The sequence below is a fragment of the Sus scrofa genome, chromosome 2 (assembly GCF_054392235.1).
Source record: "Sus scrofa isolate SSC_HxYL_T2T_F1_AM1 chromosome 2, Sscrofa_HxYL_maternal_Yorkshire_Landrace_v2.0, whole genome shotgun sequence".
Classification (NCBI taxonomy): Eukaryota; Metazoa; Chordata; class Mammalia; order Artiodactyla; family Suidae; genus Sus; species Sus scrofa.
This window is the reverse complement of record NC_139384.1, coordinates 1,274,903-1,296,556: the sequence shown is the minus strand read 5'-3', so window position 1 is coordinate 1,296,556 and position 21,654 is coordinate 1,274,903. Positions and strand designations below refer to the sequence as shown.

Genomic DNA, 21,654 nt, shown 5'->3' with positions numbered 1-21,654 from the left:
GGGACCTCAGAGAGCAGTGGTGCGTGGGGTTACTGAGTGCCTGTAAGGGGCAGCCCAGCCACCCAGAGTCCTTGCAGGGTCCCCAGGGGCCTGTGCTCCCCAAAGAGAGCCCTTGCTGGGAAGCAGGGAGAGGAAGCCCCAGGCCCAAAGCCAGCAGCCTCCAGCAAGTTTGGCCCTTACGCGTCTGCCCTTGGAGGCACCGGCCTCAGGCTGAGCCACGAGAACCCTGGTCTGAAGCGGCTGGCGTGAGGCCTGGGCGCTGAGCGCCCGTGACGGTGCCCACAGAGTGCCAAGGCCTCGGGCCAGGCAGAGTCGCCCCAGGAGCACCAGGCCAGGTGTGGCAGGTGCAGCAGCCACACGCTCATGCCCTGGACTCGGTGCCCGACGCCTCCTCCCCTGCACTCAGAGCCAGGAGAACAAAGGCGACACCCCGCCCCACCCTTGCCGGCCCCTCTGGTCTCTGCCTGTCGCTCAGGCACCCTCTGAGGGATGCCGAGGCAGAGGCAGGCCGGGGCTCCGGGGAGGAGCAGGCAGCACTGCCCCCACCCACAGTGCCACCCTGCCTGGGGCCCGCCCGTTCCGGCCCCAAGACCCTCCTGGTCCTGCCCGTTTTATGCTCCAGGACTGTTTTATGAGGACGCAGATGGGAACCCGGAAGGGAAGGGGGTGGGGACGCAGGGAAGGGTTTCTGCTTCCCTCCCGAGTGAGGGGGGGGGGGCCTATAGCCACCTCCCCTCCCCCGCAGGGGGGGGCTGCGACGGGTCCAGATGGCGGGGGCAGGAGGAGGCGCAGGAGGAAGGCATCCATCATCTGGGCTGAGCTGAGCGCCTCCTCTCCCGGGGACATTTCCGGGCGCCCGAGACCCCCGACCTGAGGGAGGGGAGATGAGGCCCACCTGGGTGTCCAGAGGCCTGACCTGGCTCTGACTGCCACGTCCGGGCCTGGACCCCATGCAGGGCTGGGGAAGGAACCCCAGGGTGTGGCCCCAACCCCTCCGCCCCATCAGCCTGCTGCCTGGTTTTGCCTGGCTCACCCTCCTAAGTGGACTTGGGCACTGCCCACAGCTCCAGGGCCGCATGCCCGGCTACACCAGGTGGTGCTGGAGCTGCCGGAGAACAAGAGGCCAGGAGGGCCACCGGGTGCCTGGCTGCTTGGGGGGGTCCAACCTGAGGGTTTTGCCCCTCCCATCCCAGGCTCCTGGCGCCCGTGGCGCCCTCAGCGGGGCGGGAAGAGAGCGTTTCCCAGGGTGTGCAGGTCTCTGGGCCGGCTCCGTCCCTGCCTCCAGCTGCCAGCTGCCCGCAGCCCACGGGGACCTGCGGCCTCTCTCGAAGTTCCTGGAGCTAGAGGGCAAGGCCGAGAGAGCCTGCAGGGACAGACCGCCCAGGAAGGGACCCTGCTCGGGGTGGCCCTGCAAGCTGTCCCTGCCCTGCCCTCCCCTTAGCTCCACATACGAGCAGTGATGGAAGCGGTGTCACCTGGAACAGGGGCCTGGGCCTGCCTGGTAGGCAGTGGGGGACAGGGAGACCCTGCTCACCTGGTCCCACCCCAATCAGGGTCACCGGGGGCCCTGCGGCCCAGGCCTCCCCCAACCCCTGGGTTAGGGGGAGAGGACTAGGGCTCCAGTGGCAGCAGCAAAGGGGGCTGGGGAGCGGCCACCCGGGAGGGGGGTAGCCTGCGAAAGGGGTGGGGCAGCCAGGTCAGTGGAGGAAGGGCCTGTGAGGAGTCTGCAATGATTCTGGCACCTTCCAGAACTGGGAAGAGCTGGGAAGGCCAGACCCTGGGGGGAGGCGAGGTCAGCCTGGCCGTCCTGGGGCGGTAATTGGCTGCTCTGTGGGGAATGGTCCACGCGTGGGAGGACATGGTCGGGCAGCTTCGCGGAGAGAGGGGGTCCTGGCCCAGCAGGGAGGGGCTGGGCTGCGGCCAGGGAGGCCGGGCCTCTGGCCAGCCTGTCTGCAGGTGGCAGCAAGACTTCTGCATATGGTACTAATGCAGGGAAGACCCAGCAGGGCTCTGGGGGGGGGGGGGTCAGGGTGCCTGGGGGCATCCGAGGGCCTGGGGCAGTCTGAGGGGCTGGCCCACCTGGCCAGGTGGAGGGGCACAGCCTGCCCTGGGTCCGAGACCCAGACGCGTCCGCCCCCCTCCCGCCCCGGGGCAGTGTGCCCAGGGCTGGGGTGGGTGTCCTGGGCTCCACGCCAGCCCCAGCAGGCCCTGCTCATTCCTGGCCGTCTCGGGGGCCCCAGGTGGGACTTCCCAGGCCGCAGGTCCCTGCCTGGGCATCGGGGATGTCTCCCCCGCCTTTCTACCCAGGAAATTCCCCACTTCTCTTAGTCACCTTGTGAAACGAGAACCCTGCCCGCCCTGGGTCTCAGTTTCATTCTGAAAGGTCAGTGCCGCGCCCCGCACCGTGGGGTGAGGTCGGGGTGTAGGGGGGAGGCACCAGGCTCCAGGGGCCAGGGGTGCATCTGGCCGGCTCTCCAGGCAAGCTCCAGACGCACCCTGCAGGTGCAGCCCGAGCCCCCAGGACAGGCACCAGCCACCCGCCCGGACCTGGGCTGGTGACCGTGCCCGCCACCGCCTGCTCTGTCTCCTGGGCATGTGCGACAGCTGGTAGGGATGGGGGCAAGGATGCGGCCAAGGCAGGGGAAGGCCTGGCCAGGCTCCTCAAGTCGTGCCCTATTATGGGCAGGAAATGACTGGAGGGGCCCAGGGCTCAGACGGCGCTGACGTGAGGCGCCATTTCTGAGCAAGGACACAGCTGTTGCCCAGTCACCTGCTGCACATGAAGTGACCTGCCTGCCTGGGAGGACGAGGCCACCTCCTTGGGGCCCACAGCCCGGCCGTGCTGCCCTCCCTCCCACTCAGCCCCCGACAACCCTTAGGGGGCACACTCAGCCCAACCAAACCCCAACTGCCCAGCCGCTGCCCGGCCTCCCCCGCCCCGGCACTCAGCCCTGCATCCCCCACACCAGCGCCCCACAGGGGATACAGCAAGAAGAGGGCCTCCCACCTCAGCCTCTCACACGCACGCAGGCACACACACAGCACACACGCAGGGACACAGGCACACAGAGCCATGCACACAGGGACACACACAGCACACACAGAGGCACACACACGTGCACACACAGAGGCACACACACACACACCCCTCCCCCTGCAGGCACCTGCATCCTTCCCCTAGACATCACAGAGTCAAGGACCTCCGGCAGAAGAGCTGGGGTCAGAATCCACTTTTCAAGTCAACTCCGAGGCTGTGCGGAGCCCTCCCCACATGGCCGCTCAGGCGGGGGTCCTGGTGCGTCCCCCCTCCCCCAGCAGCAGCTCTGGGGCAGGTGGGAGTCGGCCCTGGGTGGCCCGTCTCCATCCTGTGGGTGTCTCACCCCTCCCTCCGGTCTTGGGGCCCCTGCTGCTTCCCTTCCATCGCCTGGGCAGCAGCGCCCCCGTCCTGCTCCGGGGCCGGCGGCCTCTCTCTCCAGAGGGCTCCACATCCCTGTCACGACATCTGTCCATCCCCAAGTCCAGCTCCGCCCAGGGCGAGGCTCAGCCTGGGCACCTGCCCATCGCCAGCCCTTCCTCCAGCCAGAGACCTGTCCCTCTGCCCCTGCACAGGCTCGCAGAGGCTTCCCGAGGAGGCCTGGGTCACACAGTTTCTCTGCCCAGCTCTGGCCGTGGCCACACAGGTGACCCTTTTCACTGGCCACCCACACATGGCCTCAGCTGATGTCCACTCGCGTCCCGCAGCCGACCAGCTGTGCCCGCCCGCGCTCCGCGCCTGCCCTCCTCCTCAGCCTCCGCCCTCACTGCTGGGAGGGCAGCCTGGGGGAGGGGCCAGCTGGGCCTCAAGCACAGGCTTTGAGGGTCCCGAGGCCACGGGTCCGCTCTTGGCCAGGCTTCCCCAGCTTCAGCCCTGTCTGCCCAAGGCCTGGCCTCTTCCCCGGGTGTCCAGGCTGTGTCCTGGGCTCCCTACCAGGCGTCCCGGCCTCTTTGTCCTGGGTGTGCACCCCACTAGCTGGTGGGGAGCCCGGCCTCTCCCAGGGAGGCCCAGATGCAGGGGCAGACAGAGGAGACCTCTCCCCGGCCTGGGGTGAGACAGGGTGCCAGGACGGGGCCCTGCAGCCTGCGTGCCTCCCCCGAGCCCCTGGGGTGCCGTCGAGGGACCTCTGGTTTGCGCATCCCTCCCCCGCCCCCAGGGTAATTACAGAGACCGCGGCAGAAGGCGGCCCGCCCGAGGCCTGGCCGAGGGCCTTACCCTGAGCCTTCTTCCACCAGCAGCTCCTGCTGCTCCTCGGAGTCGGGGTGGCTGGGCGCCTCCGCCATGGGCTCGGCGTCCGGCGGGCCTCGGCCTTGCGTGTGCACTGCGGCTCGCGGCGCTTCCTGGGGCGGCGGGCCGGGCCCCACCCCCAGCAGGTTTCACTTCCCCCTTCCGCAGCAGGTTGACGTTTGGACCATCTTGGGGCTTGGGCTGGGGTGTTGTTTTCTAATCTGTTGCTGCAACAGGAGAGGAAAAAAAAAAAACAAAAAACCAGCCATCAGGAAGCATTAGGCAAGTCGCCGGGGCCTGGAGGGCAGAGAGGGACCTTACAGAGGCAGGGTTGGGGGACCCGCACCGCGAGCCCCCCCACGCTCCTCCAGGGTCCCTGTGGCCCCAGCCTCAGAGTCCACCCGTGTGAAGCAGGTAGAGTCCCAAGCACAGGACACTGTCTTGGCCCCGTAGTCTCAGCATTAAGCATGGCGGCCTCCCCAGTGGCGGTGTTCTGGGAGGGCTCCCCAGGCGGTGGGCGGGTACCCAGCCCCCCTCGCAGGTCCCTGCTCTCTGGGCGATTTCTGGGGCCCAGCATGAGCAGCCCCCCACCTGCAGGCCTCACCTCCATTCTTAGCGCTCTCTTTACTCTTTGCAACTGTTGGGGTCCCTGGCCTTTCCTCTGTCCCTCGACTTTGCCACCCCCCGCCCCCTGCCCCCTGCCCCCTGCCATGCTCAAGCAGCTCAGAACTGACCACACGGGTGGTTGGTCACCAGGCTCTGGAGGGCAGGGGCCCAGGAGCTCCCCAGGAGGCACCAGCAGGATGGGGGACAGATGGAGGCCATTTCGTGCTGCGTGGCCCCCCACTCTGGGAGCGGCCGGACCAGGGGCTGGGAAATCGGGAAGGGGAGATGGGCCGTTGGGGGGCCAGAACCCAAAGCTGGGGGCCCTGAGTTGTCACCCTTAATTCAAGCTGGGGGCAGCCGTGGAAGTAGCAAGATGCAGGTTAATCCCCAGGCACATGAGCAGGGAAGGGGGAGGCCGGCCAGCCTGCCAAGCCCTGGCCCGCAGTGGGCCTGAGGCCCCCCGGAAGGAGGCCCTGAGGCCCAGGGCAGTTTGTCCATCAGGATGAGCCCCACCTGGGGACAAGCCGACCTGGGAGGTGACAAGCCCCTCTTCCCTGACCACAGGCACCAAGGAGCCTTCGGCTCACCCTGCAGGAGAAGCTTGGACGGCCAGGCCAGGCTGCATCCAGGCCACAGAGGGGCCCCTCGGGCCTTGTCCCATGAGCTCGGGTTTGCTGCCCCTTCTACGGTTCCTCGGGCCACCCGCTGTCCAGCTCGGACATGGGGTTGGACGTCCAGCCGGGCGGGGCCGGCATCTCCAGGCATCCGGTCAGCGGGTGCGACCTGGGTCCACCTGCCGTCCAGGACCGTCCTCTGGCTTTGGGTGAGGTCAGCCCAGCATCACAGCTGGGAAGTTCCGGGGCCTCACGGGGTGGGGGAGAACAGGCAGGGGCTGGGTGGGCTGGGTGGCCTGGGTGCCCCCGCCCCACGGGTGAGGCCCCGTGTGAGACGAAAATTGGGGACCTCTGGTTCAGAAGCTATTAGGAATTCCAAGAGGGAGTCAGTGGGGCCTGAAGCCAGGTGTGGGGCCTTCCAGGCCCGCAGAGCAGGCTCTGCCTGAAGGGTAAACTCCGAGGCCCTGGACGGGCCTCGAAGGCCTAGCCCGCCCGGCCAAGCACCTTTCCGCTCTCCTCCTGAGCCCTGCAGACGCCCGCCTGATCCCGGGCTCGAAGCCGCGCCTCTCTCCCCGGGCCCATGGTCACATCCTCCCAGACCCAGAAGCCCCTGGTCCTCCTGTTATGAGTGAACTGTGTTCCCCAAACGCACAGGCTGTCCCATCGCCTCAGAACGCAACCTTATTTGGAAACAGGGGTCGAGGCAGAAGTCCCGAGGGGAGACGAGGCCACTGGGTGGACCCTGAGCCGGCGTGACTGCCGCGCTTATGAAAAGGGGAAACCTGGAGACAGACGTGCGTGCGGGAGACGCCGCGGGAGGATGGAGGCAAGATGGGGCGGTGCTTCTGCAAACCAAAGATCCCCAGGAAACCACCAGAAGCCGGGGGAGGGGCCCGGAGCGGCCTCTCCCTCCTGCGACACCTGGGCCCACTTCCGGCCTCCAGGGCCGCGAGGCCTGAGCAGCGGCTGTTCCAACCGGCCGTCTGTGGGGCTTTGCTGTGGCTGCCCCGTGACCCTGAAACCCTCCCTCCTGCTGTGGGTCCTGCAAAGAGCCAAAGAGTTGGGGATGCCCGTTCTCCAAGAGCACAGATGGCAGCGTGTGGCGGCCACGCCCCAGGGGGCTCCAGGGGACCCGAGGGCCCCAGGGAGCTCAGATGCAGCTCGCATGGTCACCCCGGGGCTCCCCCCCTCATCCTCACCCGCCTCATTCCTTCTCAGAGGAATCGTCCTCTCTCGGTCTGGCCCCGTCCCCCCTCCGCCAAGTTCCAGCGCCTGAGCTGAGGTTCGGTTCTCCCCAGACCCCAGGGCCGTCTCGCTGCCGTCTCCAGCCTCCCCGCCGCCACCTGCCCCAATTTAACCTGCGACCCAAAGACTCTTACACCTGAGAACCAAACAACGCCCCCCGGCCCCGCCTGTCTCACAGGGCCCCGCCTCTCCCTCCGGTCGGCGTGGACCAGCAGGCATGGGCCGAGCCTGAGGCATCGCTGGGAGAGCCAGCACCCATCCAGCTGCGCAGGGCACGGCGAGGGCCCCTGTGCCCCGCTGGGCGGCAGCTGGAGCAGAGCAGGGCCTTCCTCGGGGGCACCCAGGGCCCCCCCAGGAAGCAGGCACGCACCCTTGGCCTCCGTCACTTGAACTTCAGGGCGGCCCTTGGAAGGGCGGAGACCACTTCATCCCCGCCTTGGGCCCAGGCCCGGTGCCACGTCCAGCGACACAGCAACGAGCTGACCGGAGGCCAGGACGAAGAAAGCTCTGCGGGAGGACAGCCGGGCGCTTCCAGCCCTGGGCTCAGAGCTGAGGGGCGCAGGCCTGGGGCGCTGCGAGGAGGTCTGCGCAAGGCAGACGGGGACAGAGGGACAAGAGACACACGGACTCTGGGCTGCCTGTAGGACATTAAGGTGGACAGTCCAGGGGCAGCTGGGTCCAAGGACAGGTGGCCTCAACAGGGAGAGTGGTGTCGGGACCCCAGCCTTGAGCGACACTGGGTGACCGGATGCTGGGGGTGGGGTGGGAGAGAGTGGGAGGAGTCAGGAACAGGGAAAGGTGGGCACCAAGAGGCCAGGCCGGAGGAGAGGCCTGTCCGAAGGGCTGTGGCACTGAGGGTTCCCGTCGGCCAGCAGAGGCCTGAGACCAGCGGGCAGCGGGAAGAGGTTGGGTGGCCAAGGGTTGGAACGCGGAGCGATCTGGGGGCTAGCCGGGGTCCCTGCGGGTTGGGAAAGGCAGACAGAGGACGAGGGCACCTGGGGGACCCAGGAGGGAAACGCTGAGGGTCTGAAGATAACGACGGAGCCGCCTGGGGAGCGCGCAGGGCCACGGCCTCGTGGTGTCCCCACCAATTCCCAGGTTCTGCGACCTTGTTAAGAAATAGGGTCTCTGGAGTTCCCTGGTGGCTCAGCAGACTAAAGACCCAGCATTGTCCCTGCTGCGGCGCAGGCTGGGTCCCTGGCCCGGGAATTCTGCATGTTGCTGGCGTGGCCAAAAAAAAAAAGGAAGAGCAACTTTGCAGATGATCAAGATGAGGTCGCCGGGGTGGGACCCTAATCCTATATAACGGGTGTCCTTAGAGGAAGAGGTCGGGACACAGGCACGCACAGAGGGACGGCCCTGCGAGGACAGGGGGGCCGACGGCCGTCCACACGCCCAGGAGAGAGGCCTCGGGAGGGGCCAGCCCTGCCCACCCCTGGGGCTCGGACCCCAGCCTCCAGGACAAATGAACCTGTTGTTTGAGCCGCCCCACCTGGGTCGCTTTTTGGCGGGTGTCCCGGCCACTGATACAAGGATGGCGCTGCTCAGGGAAGGAACCCCCAAGCAGCACCTAGGGGCCTTTGCGCAAGGAAACTTTGTCCTCAGCCCAGTCGGGGCCACGGGGCGCGGAGGGACAGTGGAGTCCCTGATGGCAGCGCGGGGCGGGGGGGAAGGACAGGGAGACCCTGAGGGAGGCGGGGGGAGCGGGGTGCACAGCCTCACCTGTCCTCAGACTGTGTGCCCAGGAGGACGAGGGAGGCGGTGGGGTGGGAAGCCAGCCGGTTCCCGCCACCGCGAGGTGCAAAGACCAGGGAGCGAGAAGTCGGGGCCCCCAGGAAGCGCTGGGGGTCCAAGGGTGGCATCCGCAAGTGCGGGCACAAAGCAGGAGGTCTGGGGCATGAGGGGAGCCAGCCTGGGTGCTCCGGCGGCAGACGCGGTGGAGGGAGACGGTGGACGGGCCCCGGCCTCAGCCTCCGACCCCGACCTGCGCCTGCGCGCAGGCTTCCGCTGGATCACGCCGCGGGCACGTGCCCGTGCCATCGGGCTTTGGCTTGGCCCTAAGGGGGCCGCACATGTAGCCAGGTTCTTGCTTCCCCATCAGGTGAGCTGGGACCAGGACCCTGGCCTGGGAGCCGGAGGATCTGCAAAGGAGGCGGGGCAGGGCGGGGCGCAGACCCGGGCGGGGGGCGGGGGGGACCACCGGGGAGGCGGGGAGCAGCCGCCCTGAGCACATGCCGAAGCAGGTGAGATGGGAGCCCAGGGACACGGGTGGATTCCCGGAGCCCCAGGGGGACAGGTGAGCGAGGAAGAGATAAGGTTGCAGAGAAGGGTGGTCCGGGAGTGGTGGCAGACAGCGGGGTGGGCTGGGCCCTGTCTGCGCCCGGCTCTGTCTCCCTGGCAGGGGCAGCTGCAGTGAGCTGAGCCTGGAATCTTCAGGAGCCAGGGGGCAGGCCCAGGAAGCAGGGGAAGCTCCCAAGAGGGTGCTGGGGGAGGTGGCCTGGGGATAGGCAGGAGGATGCTTCCGGGGCTGGTGCCCAGTCGGCTGTGGGGTGCCTGAGAGGCTGGGGACAGCCAGGCCCACTCCCAAGGGTGCCAGAGCCCCTGCTCAGCTGTCCATCCTGCGAGGCAGGTGTACACACACACACACCCATTTTGTAGTCAGGTAAGCTGAGGCCCAGCCGCCGGCAATCTGTGCCTGGAGGAGGAGTGAGTGGCCTTCGGGGAGGAGGGTGACAGGGATGCCTTTGGCTTATTGTTGAAGCAGAAGCAGTCTGGGCCCAGATGGAGCTTGGGGACCAAGGGGACAGCTGCGAGCAGGCTGTCAAGGGTCAAGCTGGAGAGAGAGTGGGGCACTGGGCAGGGGCACACGTGGACACTTGCAGAGGAAAAGTGCCCGGGTCGCTCTGGCTTCCCCTGGGCCACATGGGGGGGGGCTGTCCCACAGTTGCCAGTTGCGGGCAATGCAGGACCACACCCCACTGCGGTCCTCGCAGCCCCGCCCACTTCTAAATGGAGGAGGCAGTGTGGCGCCCTGCACCCGCTCTTGGCCCAGGCACTCCCCTAACGCAGCTGGAGACCAGCGTCCAGAACCCACCCGAGACCCTCTTTGGGTCCCCCGCCCCCCCACAGTCAAGCTGCTTCCCTCGTCCTCAGTCCCCACCCCCGCCGGGTCGCTGAGCTCTCTGGGCTCCTTCTGCCCACACCTCTACGTCTGGGAGTCTGGGCGAGTCATCTCTGTTGATTTTGCTTCTTCTATTTTGTGGTTGCATAAGAGTGTTTTGTTTTGACATTTAAAGAAAAGTTTAACTGCGGGGAAATAATTTCAAACTTACAGAAAAGTTTCAAGATTATGCAGAGAGCATCTGCACATCCATGACGCCGTCTGTCCGTCTTCCCCCGCCCCAGGCCTGCTCCTACAGACCCCCTGGTGTCCCTCCTAAAACAGGAGCCGTCCCCCTCTTCCCTGACCGCGGTGCAGACACCAACCTCAGGCCGGTGACTACGAAACGCCCCTGTCATCCGCCTGGCCTCCTGAGTCCTTGTGACCAGCTCCCTGGGGTTTCGTTGCTTTTGTTTCATCCTGCCCCTTGCCTCTGGCTCACCGAGACGGTCCGGGCTACCTCTGCACCTGCTGCCTTTGCACTCGGATCCCTGGTCCCTTCCTAGAGGACTGGGTCAGGGACCAAGGCCCGGGCCGCGGCACACCCCTTGCTGCCTGACCTCGCAGGGGCACGGCAGGGAGGGGGCTGCGGGCCCGAGCCCACACTCACCCCGCACCAGGCAGGTGCTCTCCCACCAGGCTCGCCTGCCACCGCAGCAGGGTGGGCCACGTCCCCTGCACCTTTGCTGCCCACCCCCTGCCGTCAGGGGTCCGCCAGAAGTTGCTGTCTTCCCCTCCCCCCACTGTCAGGGACGCCGCCTTGCTTCTGATGACCCCCAGACCCCATCTCCAGCCCAGACCCCTGCACCCAGCCTGCCGTGCCTAGAAACTGCCGTGTTCCCCCGCTCCCAAGTCTTATGCAAGGCCAGCCCCGCACCGGCTCCGGTCTCCTCCCCAAGCGCCGCACGCCCTCCTCCCCCCTCAGCCTAAGCCGGGGTCTCCCTGTCCACCAAGTCCTGGGGGCTCTGCCTCCTGAATCTTGTCACCACCGCCCGCCCTCCCAGGAGGTGGCAGTGGCTGCTCTTGTTCCTTCTGGCCTTGCCCATTCCCCGCCCTGTAGAGATCTTTCTAGAGAACGCAGCACCCTCAGCATGCAGGTGTTGGATGCTGCACTACACGCTTGTTGCCCGGGATTGCCCCGTTCGGCCCTCCCTGCCGCTGAGTGCAGCGGCGTGGCCCACCAGGACAGTGGCAGAGGGGTGTGGCACTGTTTGGATGTGTGCTGGCCTGGTTGGTTTGCAGGGTTCTCTTTCTTCATTCATTCACTGGAAAATGTGACAAGGGCACCCGTAAACCCATTGTCCCCCCCCCAAGAATTACAACATCCCCAACCTGCCTCCCCTTTGGTGCTCCCGCCCCCTCTGCCCCTGCTTGGCCGCCGCGCCCGGGGGGTCACCGTCGGGAGTTTGTGCTGGACATTTCCTTGCGTTTCCCTGCCCACAGTTGCATCCTGCTGTGGGAGCCCAGCCCTACAGCCGGCCCCCAGGATGGATTCACGGCCCCTCTCCTGGTGGGCACGGCCCCAGCCCAGCTGCCCCATCCCTTTTGCCAGGTGCAAGGAGGGTACCGCTTCCTTCTCTCTGCACTGTGGGCGCCAAAACCCACCCCTTGAATCCACAGCCCGCCCGGCCTGCTCGGAGCTCCACAGGGATGACCCGGGCCCTACACCCGCCTACGGGAGTGGGAAGGGCAGCCCAGGCACCAGGCTGGGGGCCCCGAGCTGCAGGGTGGCCTGAGCCCGGTGCCTGGGCTGGAGCGGGGGTGGGGAGCCGTACTTGTGAAGGCCAGCCGGGCAGGCTGACGCCTGTCCCTTGAGGCTCAAGGCTGAAGGCAGCTGCCCGCCGCATCTCCAGCCCTGGCACGCCAATCGATGGGACCTCCACAGGGCAAGGGTAGGCTGGATGGCCACTCCGTTACGGCCACGCCCAGCATCCCGGCTCCCCACCAAAGACCTGAGCGCCGGACCTGAGCATCATCCCTCACGGAGGAGGCTGGCGGCGGCCTTGCCATGACAGTCACGTCTGGGCCTGTCGGGCACATCGTCCCTTGGTGTGTGAGGTCGGCGAGGGCTGGGCAGAAAGAAGAGCCCCCCCCCGCCGCCGCCCCCACTGAGCCCAGCCTGGGGCCGGTTGGCCTGTGGTGTCTCTGGCAGGAGCGCAGGCCCCAGCCCAGCGTACGCCTGCGTTGGGGGTTCCAGCTGCTGGGAGGGCCATCTGACCCAGGACGGTCCCCACGTGCCCTGCGGGAGGCTGGGGTCTGGGGAGGAGCAGCCTGGGAGGAAGGCTGGGGTGGGGGGCTGCCCACATAGGCTCCTGCCTTGACTTATGCCACAAGGGCAGGCTCCGGGACCTTTGCAATGACAGCGACAGTGGACAAATGGTCGTCTGGAGAAGCATCTCGGACAGGACCTGGGCCACCTGTGTCTGGCCTGTGGGGTCTGCCCGATGTCGCCAAGCAGGCCCCCCCGGGGGGAGGGCGAGTGGGGGAGGAGGGTTCCCTGGCCTGGACGCGGCCCTCGGGCCCAGCCGAAATGCCCCGAAGCCCACCCCGGCTTCTCAGCGCCGACTCAGGGCTCAGGGGCCCCCCCGCAGACGGCCCGCGGGCAGAGAGGACCAGGCCAGACGCAGCAGTCCTGGGGATGGGAAGCCTTTATTGACCACGAGGCCGAGCGGCCTCCAGGGGGCGCGCGGCTGCCGGGAGCGCGGGCGGCGGGGCCCCCGGGGGCCTAGGACTCCGTCTCGAACATCTTCTTGCGGCCCTCCATGCCCGACTTCTCCTCGATGTTCTTCCTCCAGTCGCCCACGTCGCGCAGGTCCCGCTCCTGCCGCGCGCGCGCGGGCACAGGGCTCAGCGCCCGCTCCCTAGACCCCTCCCGGGGGCCGAGCCCAAGCCCCCCCCCCACGCCGCCTGCCACTGCCGCCCCCGGGCGAGGGTCCCTGCCGACGGGTCCCGAGCCTGGCCTACCTTCTCCGTGTCCTCCTTCTTGACCTGCTTCAGGTTGGCCCGCAGGTCCATGCACACTTTGTGCTTGGAGCCCAGCAGCGCCTTGAGCATGGCATCGGCCGACATCCGCACCCTTCTCAGCGGGGGCCTCTTGAACTTGCCTCTCAGGTCGAACAGCTTCTGGTTCATGTCCTCCAGCTGCGGACGTGGGCGACGGGCGGGGAGGCTCGGAAGCCAGGCCCGTGGGGGGCGCGTCCCGCCCCCGCCCCCGCCCGACCTCTCACCTCCTTGGTGCTTTTCTGGACCTTGATCTCCATGTCGTACTTCTCCTCCTCGGCCGCGTCGATCTTGGCGTGCAGCTGTTTGCAGAGCTCCTGGGGGGGGGGGCGTGGGTGGGCGGGGGGCCGGCCCCACCCTTGGGCCTCCCTCCGCCCTGACCCCGCCCGCCCTCCCTGGGTACCTGGACCTCCGACATGGAGCCGGGCAGGTGCAGCGGGGGGCAGTGCTCAGACAGGTAGTTCTGCTTCTCCGACTCCCGGCGGCCCACCTCCTTCTCCAGCTCCGTGGCCGCGATCTGGAGCATGACGCTCTGGGCGGGGAGGCAGCTGGTGAGGGGCGGCAGCAGGCCCTCGGCCCCCTGGGCGCCCCCCACCCAGGCCCGCACCCACCTTCAGGTGCTGTCTGCGGGCCGTGATGGCCCTGTGGCGCTTCTACAGGGCAGGGGAGAGGAGACAGAGTCAGGGCCGGCCGGGCTGCCAGCATCCTGCATCCTGTCTGGCTCGTGCCGCCCAGTCCGGGGTCCACTGGGCCTGGTGGGGAGGCTGGGGCCCGGACATGGTGCAGCACAGTGACCCTCTGCCCAGATGTCCCTTCAGGTTAGGTGGAGTAGGTGTGGCTGTGCCTCAGAGGCAGGTGGGGGGGGGACGTGCTGGCAGGGCCCAGGAGGTGGGGGAGGGGATGCAGCCATCAGAAAGAAGAAGCCACTTCCCGGTGACGGGGCCAGGCGGCACTTCCCCTGTGCCGCGCCACCACATGGAGCAGACACTTCCTCTGGGGGGGGGTTGCCCTTTCACGGGGAAGGGAGGGCTGCCTTGAAGCTCCAACCTGTCCTGATGTGTGGGGGGTGTGCCATCCCTTCGAAGTCCCACCCCAGGGCAGGTACTCACCTCCTCACTGTCCCAGGAGGGCAGGTGGGGGGAGGAGAGAGAAGAGAAGTTAGGGCCATGCCGTGGGGCTGTGTGACGGACGGGGTGGGCGGGCGGGCAGTGGCCAGGGTGGGGATGCAGAGCCCCTTGCCCAGCGAGGGCGGGGCGGGGGAGGGGTGTGGGCCGGAGCGGGGCGAGGGCACCGGGCTGGGGGGCTGCACTTACTCCCCCATCTTGAGCTCCTGGACTTAGAGCCTGTGGGAGAGAAAGGTCAGGGCTGTTAGGGCCCTTGCCCCGCCTTCCCTGGACCCCAGCTGTCCAGAGGGTTCGGCCCTCACACGAACCCCGCCCCCTGCAGCCCCGCCCCCCCACCTCCTTGGAGGGCTGTGTCTTGGAATCCCGGGGGGGGGGGGGGGAGTAAGAGGAGAAAGTGTTCCCAATATGTCCCAGGCGGGCCTGGGGGGGGGCTGCAGCTGTCCCCAAGGGAGGGTGGGTCCGGCCAGCGCAGGTGGCCGCCAAAGCCACCAGTTATTTTTAGCTCTGCTCCTTCAGCTTCTGGCCCCAGTGCACACAAGAAACGGCTCCCCAGTTGGGCCTGGGGTTCCTTGACCCGTAAGATCCCCTCCCATGTCCCAGAGGTGAGGCCTGGCCGTCGGGGTGCTGCCCAGGACCCCTGGCCACCCTGGCCCACCTCCAATGCTTCTCTCTCTTGCCCCCCCTCCGCCCCCGCTCCCTCTCTGTGGAAGCCCCCCGAGAGGCTGCGGCCCCCGCCTCTGGCCCCCCAGCCCTGGGAAGCCCTCCTGTGAGCTTGCTTGAGCAGCGCCTGTCCCTGGCGTCGGCTGGCAGGGCCACCTCACCTCGCGTCTGGGCAGCAGCACTGGGGCTGAGGTTAGGCCGGCAGCGGCAAGCTGGGCTGGTGGGCCCAGGGGAGGGATATAAATGGCCTCCCCCAGGCTGGGCCCCCGCTCAGAAAGGGCATGGAGCCCTCTTCAGACCAATGGGGGCACAGGGACCTGCCCACCTGCCCAGGCTGCCTGCCCGGCCCAGCTGCGTCCGCGTGCTGCCGTCCAGGCCAAGGAGTCTTGGGGACGGGAGGTGGGGGGGCCGAGGTTGGGTGGCTCTATTTAGGGCTCAGTGACGACTTCGAGATGCTGCCCTTGTTCTTGTGAGAGGCCTGAGGACAGTGTGCCAGCCTTGCCGGCCACAGTGCGCAGCTCAGGTCAGCCGAGGGGTCACTGCAGCCCAGCCCCACCTGCCCTGCCTCAGGTCCCCGCCGTGGTCAGCTTCCCCAGGGCCCAGGGCCCCCCTGGGGACAACAGCCCCTCTCCATGCTCACTGGCCTCTTTAGCTTGGCCAGCTCCAAGCTGGACTGGGACAAGTCGGGACCCCCAAACGCAGCTTCTGGTGCCTGTGGCAGCAGCCAGGGTCTCTGCGGTGGGGGGCGCCCTCCGCGGGCGTGGTCCCTGCTTCTTGCTGGGGAGCAGGCTGGGGGCCCCGGGACAGAGGGACGTGCTGCCTTGCCTGGAACGCCCTGCCTGCAGGCCAGTTCCCTGCACGGCCTGGAATGTGTCTTTCAACCCCCAGATTGCGGACTTCGGCACCACCCACCTGGGAACCTCTCCCTGACCCGAGGGGCCTGGGGCCCGGGCCTGTGCCCCCGGCCCGGGCCCCCACCCAGCGGAGGCATGGAGACCCCACCAGGGCCTGGCACCCTCGGAGCTGGGGGCGCGCGGCCCCAGCCCCGCTGGCCTCTCAGCGTGGGGAGGGTCAGGGAGAGCAGGAGCCGGCCAGATGTGCGGGGATTAGCGCCGCTTTCCGGGCCAGGCTGAGCCCCCAAAGGCCCGGGGCGGCTTCGGAAGGCATCTACTGCCCCCTGCTGCTCGAGCAGGGGAGGCCTCAGCCCGAGGCTTTCGGGGCCTGGCAGGGGGCTGGGGTGGTCCTTGGGGCTGAGGTCCCCTCCAACACTGTCACCGCCCCCAGATGTCTCCCCGTTGCCCAACATGTCCGCGTGGGGCCACCCCATGGGCCCCCAGCCCCCGCAGCCAGGGAGGGCTCCCCATCTCCCAGCGCCGTCCCCACTGGGCCCGAAGGGGCCCCTTCGCCCTCACTCAGGGTCAGGCACTGGTCAGAGGCCGCAGGGCCTGGCTGAGTCTGGAGGGGAGACCCCCCCCCTTGTCCTTGGAGGGGTCCGGGACGTGTTGGTGGAGCCCCTGACCCTACTGTGTCCTCGGGCTCAGGAAGGACACACAGCAGAGGCGGGAGAAGGCGTTTATTGTGTGGCGCCCGGGGCGGCCTGCACCCTCGAGGACACTGCTTTCAGGAGCCTGGCAGGGGCAGGCGCAGGCGGGGCTGCAAGGCCAAGGCCCGGTCCACCTCCCTGGCCGGACGCAGGCGGTGCCACTGGGCAATGGGTCGCCGGGCGTGGGCCAGCATGTCCGCCCAGTGCTGTAAGGGCTGACCAGAGGCCCGGGCGCCCAGCAGAACCTTGCCCACGGGCTCGGCCCAGAACTGAGGGCCCCGGGCCCAGACGGCCAGCACCAGATCCACGCTCTGGGTAGAGGCAGGCAGGGTGCGGTGGGGGGAGAAGGACAGAAGTCAGGTTGGCCCTGAGCCCGGGCCCACTGTCCCCCTCCTCCAGGCAGCCCACCTGGATCTGGCTGAAGGGCACGAGGAAGGTAAAGGCCTCGTTGAAGTAAGGGGCGGCCGTCCCTTTCCTGGTCGACGTCTTCCTCTTCTTCCACTTCCTCTGATTCAGCACAAGCTGGACCTTCACGAAGGGCTCTGGGCAAAGCGAGGGAGACCAGAGGGCGGTCTGGGTCTGAGGCCCTAGCCCAGGCTCCCCTCTGGCCCCGTGGAGGGGCCGGCCTGGCTCTCACCTGCCAGCCCCGGGCTCAGGCCTCGGGCCTCCAGCACCACCACGGTCAGCCGGCCGGAGCCGGGCACGTACCGGAGTGAGACGCACAGTTCACCCGTCTGCTCGGGCTGCGGGAGGGAGGGGGCCTCAGCTTCCCCAGCACAGCGGGTGGGGCACAGCTGAGGCCCGCGATCAATCCGATCTCACCTCGGGGGCGCTGGGTGGGCCCAGCGGGTGCCAGAGCTCCAGGACGTGCTGCAGGTCCACGGTGCCCAGCGGCAGGCTGAGCGCGCCCAGCGGCTCGGGCGGGGAGACGCCCCGGGAGTGCAGCACCTGCACCTGAAGGCTGGTCCGCGGCAGCTCTGCCGGCGGCACCTGCAGGAGAGCGTGAGGCCCAGAGCCCCTCCGCCCGCCACCCCCTCAGCCTGCCGCCCGGCCCAGACTCACGTGGAAGGAGCAGATCTCGTCGAACACAGGGCAGCGTGTGCCACGGTGCACCTTTGTCTCGTGCGTGTGCCCAGCGGGGGGGCAGAGGCTGACGCGGGCGTAGGGGTCTGCCGTGCCGCCTCTGCCCCCAGCCCGTAGGTCTGCTGCCTGCTTGAGGCCCACCCTGATCTAGGAGCCAGGGGTTGGTTCAGCCAGGGGCCCCTCCCCAGTCAGCATTCTGCTCCACTCCACCCGGCACCCACCCTTCACCCACCCCGCCCCCCCGCCCCAGGTCTGCCAGCGGGTCCCTCACCTCCTGGCTTCTGAAGTCATACGCCAGGGACAGCAGCAGGCGCCCCCACTGCTGGGCGCCCCCGGAGTCAGCCTCCAGGTTATCCACATCGGGCTGCACCTGGGTGGCATGGCAGGGGCTGGTGACAGGCGCTGCGGGGACCGTGCCCCCATCCGAGCCCCGGCAGCGGGTCCAGGGCGGGTCAGACCTCCAGGCCAGGCAGCCAGAGGGCTCGCACCCTTGGCCAGGCTCTAGTCCCCGCTCCGCCTCTCCCACCACCGCCTCCTCCAGAACCTCTGTGGTTCCCGTGGCCTGGCCCTCCCCCACCTTTGTCCACGGCCCCCCTTCCTGCGGCTGAGCGCTCCCCCAAGCGCGGAGCTTGAGCTGCGTGCCTGCTTCTCACCAGGTGCGTGGTGGTGGTGCCACGGGCACTGCCTAGGCCCACAGCCTCCTTGTCTCTGGGCTTCTTCCTGTGGCGGCCGCGGTGGCAGCAGCAGATGACACAGAGCAGGCAGGAAATAACAAGGACCCCAACCACTACGGCGGTGGCAACCAGTGCCCAGCGGGGCCCTGGGGGTGGGGCGAAGAGACAGGCCTGAGTGGCATCTGGGGGCAGCAGCTGCCTCCCACCGGCCGGGCCACCCCCACACACCTCCTGGAGGTCCCGAGACTCACAGGGGATCCGGGCAACGAGGTCTGGAATGAGCCCGGGTACAGCCGTGGTGCCCGCCGGGGCTGGGGCGCTGGGGGGTGCTGGGGGGGGCCCCATCTCCCTGCCCTGCTGGCTTGGAACAAATGGCCGGGGTGGCCAGGTCACTGGTGAAGCCGGCCCCGGGGGCCCCTGCCCACCATCCCACCTGCCCAGCAGCAGCTCTGGGTTTGCCAGAACCAGGAGGCAGCCTGGGGTGGCCGGGGGCGAGGGTTCTGAGCGGAGCCAAGGTGAGGCTGGGCGCTGGCCCCCTCCCCCAGCCCCTGCACAGCCCAGCGGGTCCAGCCCTCCCTTGGTCCTCACCACAGGGCCTCCTCCTCCAGGAAGCCCCTCCCACCTGGCCTCCCCCCACCCCTGGGCCCTCCTGGGGGTCGCTGCTGGAGTCTCAACCCTGCCCCTGACCTTGGGCACACCGTGGTTTGCCAGTGACACGCGTGGCTCAGGTGCACACCTGTGGGTCCCGGGGCCGGAGGGACCAGGGAGTTTAGGGATGGGGGGGGTCTGCTGGGGTCATGGGGGGTGGGCGGGCGGGGAGTTGGGGGTGGCGGCCCGTGGGAGCTCGCCTGGGCAAGTCGGGGCTGAAGGCACCTTCCCCGTGTGGAGGAGGAGGTCGCGGTGGGGGCCCGCAGGGGGAGGGTGTGGCTGGGAGCGGCCGGAACGTTCTTGGCAAACAGAACAGTCCTGCCTACCTGCCTCGCCACGCTTCCCGGCTCGTGGGAGGGAGGGTGGGCCCTGCTCAGCCCACCTGCCTGGGGCCCGAGGAGGCTGGCTCTTCCCTCCCACAGCAGGGCCCCAGGGGTCCACCGCCCTGGGACCCCAGGCCCACGTGCAGTCTCTGGCTCAGCCCCTCCTGGCCTCCCGACCTCCTGGGAGCATCGGCAGCAGGAGTCACGGTTCCTGCAAACCTGGGGCCTCCCCTGTGTCTCGAGCCCGCCCACCCTTTCCAAAAATAATCAGGCATCCAAGCCGTCTCCCCTCACTCTGCAGCCCTGCCCATGCAGGTGCCGAGCATGGGGAGGGAGAGGAGGGAGCCCCCCCGTGATCTCAGAGATGCCCCCCACAAGGCACAGGTTTCAGAGTCCCGCTCCCAGCTACCCAACCGGCTCCGAGGAGGGCCACGGCTCCAAGTGGGTGTCCAGGCCCCGAGGGCTCTGCCTCCCAGGCCCTGCTCTGTCCCCCCACCCCTACCCTGGTGTCCCTACGAGGTCACAGACCGATGAGAGGTCTGAGGCTGGCAGCGAGGCAGAGGCCAGGCCTGGGGAGACACACCCCGAGGAAGGGACTTTGAGGCAGCCGTACACCGGACCCCGTGCTCAGGAGATAGGGCCCTGCTTGCTTCCGAGCGCCCGCCGCTGCCGACTTGCAATTCTAACCACGTTGGAACAAGAGGCTGCTTGGTTTCCGCACGGGCCCCGCCAGTTACGGAGCTGGTCCTGGGCGGGGAGTTGCTGGGTGAGACCCCCCAGAAATGGAGGTGGGGCTGCTCAGGGGACCCTCACAGGCCTTACACCCCCTCTGACCCCGGCCCGCTCTCCTGCCTCCACGACCTCCCAAGGTCACTTCCAGGTCAGCGGGGCGGCCCATGTGGCTGGCCGAGTGCCCCTGGTGGCAGCGGATGGCACAGGCTGGCCGGAGAGCTGAGGGTCCGTCGGGGTCCCTGGAGCAGCACGGGTTTGGGGGCAAATTCAGAGAGGCCTGGCTCCCGTGTGGGACTTAAAATCATTGACTGTCAGAGCCTCCGAGGGTTCTGGAATTAAAACAGCTTCCTTGGAGACGTTTATGGTTGAAAGGGTGGGATCGGCGGTCAGCGTAGAATTTCCACCTGTGTGCGTGTGTGTGTGCGCGCGCGTGTGTGCAATCCTGCTCGTGCGCACGCGCCTGTGACTGTGCGTGGGTGCCTGCGCGGGCCTCTCCCCGCACCCCTGCTTCGTTGGCCTCTTCATCTGGGAGTTTGCCGGGCGTAGGATGAGCGTCACGTCACACGGACTGGGTGCTGCTGGCCTGGCAGGTTCCTGGGTCAGCCTGGTGAAGGTTGAGCCCAGAAGCACAGGGGCGCCTGGAAGCTGGCCTGAGAGGTCCCGCGTCCCCAGCACACCAGCCACCCGCGACGGGGCCCCTCGGGACGGTGGTCTGGTGGTGGTGAGGGTCCCGGCTGGCACACAGCCACCAGGTGGCGCCATCTCCTCCACTGGCCCCAGCTAGGCGTCTCCGCCCTGGGCCCAGGGTGCCTGGGCAAAGCTGGCAGGAGCCCCAGGTGGGCAGGTGGCCCAGGGGCGGCCGTCCAGGCCTGTGCGGACTGCCCAGTTCTCCCTGCCCCTATGCCATGCCTCTGGAAGCCTGGCTGCCCCTGGGCGGGACCTCTGCCCACCTCTCAGAAGGCAGGAAGTCCCTCCAGGCGGCTCCCTCTGTGGCCCAGCTGAGGAAAACCCTCTCCAGGTGCTAAGGCTGTTTTCCCAGCAAAAGGGCACAGGCGTCCTTCCTAAATGGAGTCCTGGGCCCCGCCGCCTCCCCGGGGCCCCCTCCCGGCCTTGCTGCTCCCGTCTCCCTCCTTCCGGGCAGGACACCTCCTTCTCACCGCATCCTGCACGGCCAAGCCCTGCCCCTCCTCCGGGCCCTCCCCGACCCCATTCCCATCCCACTGGGCCTTCGAGACCTGGGTGAGCCCCACCTCCTCCAGGAAGCCCTCCCTGGTCACTCCCGGCCCTCAGAACTGCGGGCAGTGGTGCTGGATTCCACCCTGTGCGCCCCCACCCCACCCCAGTCAGAAGGCCAGCACTCCTGGGGGACAGGCCTTCCCTGTCAGCCGGGGGGACAGGCGGCCCTGAAAGCCGGGCTAATGGACCCCTCCCACCTGTGGTTGAACTGGAACTTTCCATCCTTCGATGGGCCAGGGTTTCTCTGGGCCTCCCCCCGAAAAAGCAAGATCCCCCCAGGGAAGGAGCGGCAGCCCCCAGGTGCCACACTCTCTCACCTGATGCCTGTGCTTCCTGAAGCCCGCCCGCTGCCGGGCCTTCCCTAGGACCCTGGGCACTGGAGCCCGCGGCCAGGGCAACTTTGCTCAGCCTGCGGTGACCGGGAGACTCTCCCTGGAGGGGGAGGGGGTGCAGGAGGCAGGGCTTCGGGGAGCCCCACCTCAGCCCGGAAATGCTGGCCCTTGGGAGCCGGGAACTCCCCTCGGGGAGGGATCCCCGAAGACCCAGGTGTGAGCATCTGGGCCCGGGCCCACCCGCAGGGGCGGCCGCAGTCCTCCCAAGGCCTTGCCAGACGAGGTGCTGGCCCAGCTGCACTGACCCTGGATGGGGGCAGCGGGAGGGAGGCAGGCCGGCCTTGATCTGCAGAGGCTCTGCACCCCCCGAGGGTGTCCTGAGTCACCGGACGTCTGGGTCGGGGGGGGGGGGG

At 68.3% G+C, this 21,654-nt stretch overlaps 3 protein-coding genes across 7 annotated transcripts in view; all 3 read right to left on the bottom strand.

Moving 5' to 3' along the window:
• LSP1 (lymphocyte specific protein 1) overlaps positions 1–4,359 on the bottom strand; it is a 33,664-nt gene extending 29,305 nt beyond the window's left edge. For both annotated transcript variants that reach the window (XM_021082600.2, XM_021082603.2), the window contains exon 1: positions 4,250–4,359. In XM_021082600.2, the coding sequence (XP_020938259.2) occupies positions 4,250–4,317 (68 nt within the window). In that variant the 5' untranslated portion in view covers positions 4,318–4,359. The remainder of the gene's footprint in view (positions 1–4,249) is intronic.
• An 8,157-nt stretch (positions 4,360–12,516) lies between these two features.
• On the bottom strand, positions 12,517–14,854 carry TNNI2 (troponin I2, fast skeletal type). 2 transcript variants are annotated; one of them, NM_001032359.1, is given in 8 exon segments: positions 12,528–12,707; positions 12,851–13,027; positions 13,114–13,203; positions 13,290–13,418; positions 13,498–13,539; positions 13,996–14,002; positions 14,200–14,229; positions 14,832–14,854. In NM_001032359.1, coding segments are annotated over 7 exon segments (549 nt in total). In that variant the 5' UTR covers positions 14,208–14,229; positions 14,832–14,854; the 3' UTR covers positions 12,528–12,611.
• A 1,374-nt stretch (positions 14,855–16,228) lies between these two features.
• SYT8 (synaptotagmin 8) lies at positions 16,229–21,340 on the bottom strand. Of its 3 annotated transcripts, XM_085009849.1 has the most exons (9): positions 21,227–21,340; positions 18,222–18,331; positions 17,950–18,116; positions 17,568–17,666; positions 17,276–17,443; positions 17,036–17,203; positions 16,851–16,956; positions 16,622–16,755; positions 16,229–16,524 (listed from the first exon to the last, which is right to left on the bottom strand). In XM_085009849.1, the coding sequence occupies exons 2-9, from the start codon at positions 18,313–18,315 to the stop codon at positions 16,291–16,293; spliced, it is 1,170 nt and encodes a 389-aa protein (XP_084865975.1). In that variant the 5' UTR covers positions 18,316–18,331; positions 21,227–21,340; the 3' UTR covers positions 16,229–16,290. The 3 variants fall into 3 exon arrangements, with proteins under 3 accessions (XP_084865975.1, XP_084865973.1, XP_084865974.1); XM_085009847.1 differs by having other exon boundaries at positions 16,229–16,755; XM_085009848.1 differs by having other exon boundaries at positions 16,229–16,755; positions 18,222–18,327.
• Positions 21,341–21,654: the final 314 nt, after the last annotated feature.

Bases quoted from the DNA above. Each gene is read 5' to 3' on its own strand.
- TNNI2 (XM_085009779.1), bottom strand. From the start codon at position 13,412: ATGCTCCAGATCGCGGCCACGGAGCTGGAGAAGGAGGTGGGCCGCCGG. The intron at 13,028-13,113 runs GTGAGAGGTCGG...CCACGTCCGCAG, and splicing joins TCCAGAAAAGCACCAAGGAG to CTGGAGGACATGAACCAGAA. The intron at 12,708-12,850 runs GTAGGCCAGGCT...CGCGCGCGGCAG, and splicing joins AGAAGGAGGACACGGAGAAG to GAGCGGGACCTGCGCGACGT.
- SYT8 (XM_085009847.1), bottom strand. From the start codon at position 18,315: ATGGGGCCCCCCCCAGCACCCCCCAGCGCCCCAGCCCCGGCGGGCACC. The intron at 18,117-18,221 runs GTGAGTCTCGGG...CCCCACCCCCAG, and splicing joins CCTCGTTGCCCGGATCCCCT to GGCCCCGCTGGGCACTGGTT. The intron at 17,204-17,275 runs GTGAGTCTGGGC...GCTCTCCTGCAG, and splicing joins ACGAGATCTGCTCCTTCCAC to GTGCCGCCGGCAGAGCTGCC.